Here is a 3,266-nt window from a genome sequence, read left to right on the forward strand (position 1 = left end):
CGCTCTCAAGTAGGCGTTCTGTTTTTCTACTAATATATGGAGCTTTTTTTGGAGGGGGGGATTAATTATAGAACCATGAATAATTTATAAGATAGGTAGATTATCACTGTGTGTCATAGAGCATCACTCATCTTTACGTCAATACCCATACATAAGCTACTTCATTAAGTATTTCCTAGTGTTCAAGAGGTTCAATGCATAGTTCTTGCGGTAACATAGCAAAAGAGCACCTCATAGATTGGAAATAGCAATATGACGACTTGGATGTGGGAATACATGCACAAGTGTGCACAGGTGCACACGTGTGCAAATATAGAACAAAAACATTAAGACTCTTCACAGAACAAAGTGATCCTACAGAAAGATTAGCTAGAAGCTGCTGATGCAAGTCAAAGTAGTATAGATGCTTACCAACTTGTCACTCCAGCCTAGGATAAGAGTGTGACTGCTTTCAATCACTTCACTCTTACCCTTTCGTAGAGAATCAACCTTCTCAGATATAGCATCTGAGACCAGTCCAAGCATGAGAGCAAAAATCAACATGCCTCCAATGCTGATGCTTACAGAGACTACACGTGGCCCTAGTCCGGCACTGTCTGCATGATTTCCTGAATCTGCAACATAAGTCCAGGAGCGCCATAGAGCACCACTTAAGCTCTCATCACCAACGGCATAGAGTGAGATGCCCCCGAAACCAATCAGCAGTAAAGTAGCCAACAGGAGAGCCACTGCCTTCGCATGCGGATGGTTTGAGAACAGCACATCCACGAGATACGCTACACGCTTGCTGATGGGAACTTCTTCTTCTGGACTCTTATCACGCAGCTTTCTTGTCAAGTATGGGATGACTAGACAATACCTTGTTACAGAAGACCCACACAGCAATAGAACCAAAACACTGACAAATGATAACTTCCACGCTATCCTGCTAGGAGAGACTTCCTCAAAATCTGTTGTTTTTTTGGTTGACTCCAAGTAGCTCTCCACACTTTCAAACCTTTGGCAAATAGCAACAATGTACTCTTTAAGCCTGGCATTCTCTCTCTGCAAGCCAAGACACCAGCTCTCTGGTTTTAATAAAACAACCTCCCAGAAAACTTGAACGAGGATAGCTGCACAACAAAAATAGGATGCCAATTTCCTACCTCTAGAAGCACAAACTGCTGATGCTCAGCCACAGAATATAGCACGGATGATGTGCAAATTATCACAAGCTGCCATAAAGCATAGGGGGGGAAAAATGTATTACAGCCTTGCAGGAAATACCTCTTGACATTTCATGTGTACAAATTTAAATGAAAAAGAGAACCAAATTCTTTAAAAGCAGATAAAACTTGGCTGCTATTCTCATGCAAACACAATGGAAAGTTCCTGTTAGCACCCAGACTTAACATAAACTATAGTGTGATCATAATTCCATGAGAGTCTACACACAAATCACACACAATTGAAGCCTTTTGAGGTTTTCAAATGCCCTAATAAGAAAGCAATATTTAACAAGGTACCAAGAGAAGGACCACATAGTCGAAAACTGATTTGTTTTGTCCAAAGGGCCATCGAACAAAGGATGCTAGTTTGGAAGGCTTAGGATTGGAAAGAGGCAATGCCAAGCCACTCCCTTGTGTAGAACTTGTACAGGTTTTCATCGGCCGTCTAATCTCACTCAACCATGCATCGGATGTCTGCCTTGAGCTCGAACTCTCTGGTATTCTTCTCCGTCTCGAACTGATTGGTGACCCAGTATCAAGAAACTTCGAACCTGCTTTCTCCACAGACTGTTTTGAGGTCGGAGATGGGTGTTGAGGAGGCTTTGTGGCAGCTGCAACTTGAGGCCTACTAAGAGGCTGAAAGTAACCCTCCACATGCTGGTCGGAGAAATGCCCATTGACAAAGGCTTCCCGTTGAGATGTGTGTGCATGGAATTCCTGTACAGCTCTCAGACCCTGCAGGGAACTACCCATGAATTGATCACTCTTGGAACGATCCGATCTAAAATTGCGATCTGCAGTTGTTCTTTGAGACTTGGCAGGTGGCGTGAGTGAGAAATCATTTCCATCGGTTTCCATTCTGGCCCTGTATTTCCATGCTCCAGTTGATGCACTAAAATTGGAGGGCTCTGGGTAACGGTTTGAAGAATTAGCCCACAGGGTAGCACGCTCTTCAACATCTATCAAGGCTGTGGCATTGTCCGGAGTCCTCGGCTCTAAATCTTCTCTGTTCCCATGTCTAGAGCTAGCGCTAGCTAAACTCATCTTCGGGACAGAAGCATCAGCTTCGCCGATATTGTGATAGCTCTGGTCCGAGTTGTAAGACAAGGACATCTCGATAGCAGAATGGATGGGTTCGGTCTTTGTATCAGCTGCAAGTGGTTCAGCATCTCCATCTCCGATCTCTCTTGTCACTGGCTTCGATGAGGCAGGGGAGCTGTTGAGCCTTCTTACAGTGGGAAGCAGAGGTCCTGGAAAGCGTGGCATGGCCGAGTCATTCCTCGCATTGGAGGCAGAGATTGAGCGTGATTTCTTAAGCAGGCGATGGTTGCCCAGCGTGAAATGATCTTCAACTCCATGGAAAGAACGCAGGCCAAGACCTAGCAATGGTGGTGGTGATGAAGATGACAATAATGTGGAGTCATCCATGGCTCTAGGCGATTTGTTGTGCAACTCATCATTTCTTGGCATTCTCCAAGCCCATACAACGAAAGACCTCTGTGAGGGCAGATCTTATTTACAATTGGCCAGCTGAATGAGAAAGCCGGTACGGAAGGGCAATGAAGGACGTACGGATTGCTTCTCGATGCCGTACAGGCAGCTAGTCAGTGAGGTGTTTTTCGCAAAATGCTACCTGTCTCCTGTTCCAGTCCACTCGCCTTAACCCCACGCGGCCTGTAAGTTTCCACAGCGAGTTGTCCTCTAAACAGACGGGTGAATCTACAGCAGCAAATAATTGTCGATCTGCCAACGTTTTTGCAGCTTCGCTCTTCTCGCTTGGATGATGAGTCGAATGGTTCTTTGAAAAGTTCACGGATACCTTACCTCATAGAAAGGTGATTTCACCTTGGATGATTGCATATATTCACACAACTTTTTTGATATGTATTAATGAAATGCTTTTTGATATGCATTAATTGAATGCTACATGGCATTTAATTAATACATCCTTGGAAATTAGTCCCTCTCCTCCTCCTCTCTCTCTATCTCTACTCTAGAATGAGCCCTTTGAGGCTTTTTATAGAGAATTGTGAGACTTTAGATAGAAAGGATATGGGT

The 3,266-nt window shown here is 44.4% G+C and overlaps 1 protein-coding gene across 1 annotated transcript; it reads right to left on the reverse strand.

Moving 5' to 3' along the window:
* Positions 1-340: 340 nt before the first annotated feature.
* Positions 341-3,064, reverse strand: LOC147632305 (uncharacterized). Its single transcript, XM_086807122.1, has 3 exons — positions 1,506-3,064; positions 1,146-1,214; positions 341-1,044 (listed from the first exon to the last, which is right to left on the reverse strand). The coding sequence occupies exons 1-3, from the start codon at positions 2,676-2,678 to the stop codon at positions 370-372; spliced, it is 1,917 nt and encodes a 638-aa protein (XP_086663248.1). The 5' UTR covers positions 2,679-3,064; the 3' UTR covers positions 341-369.
* Positions 3,065-3,266: the final 202 nt, after the last annotated feature.

Source organism: Cibotium barometz, chromosome 13 (assembly GCF_041138505.1).
Source record: "Cibotium barometz isolate CiBa-2024 chromosome 13, ASM4113850v1, whole genome shotgun sequence".
Lineage (NCBI taxonomy): Eukaryota > Viridiplantae > Streptophyta > Polypodiopsida > Cyatheales > Cibotiaceae > Cibotium > Cibotium barometz.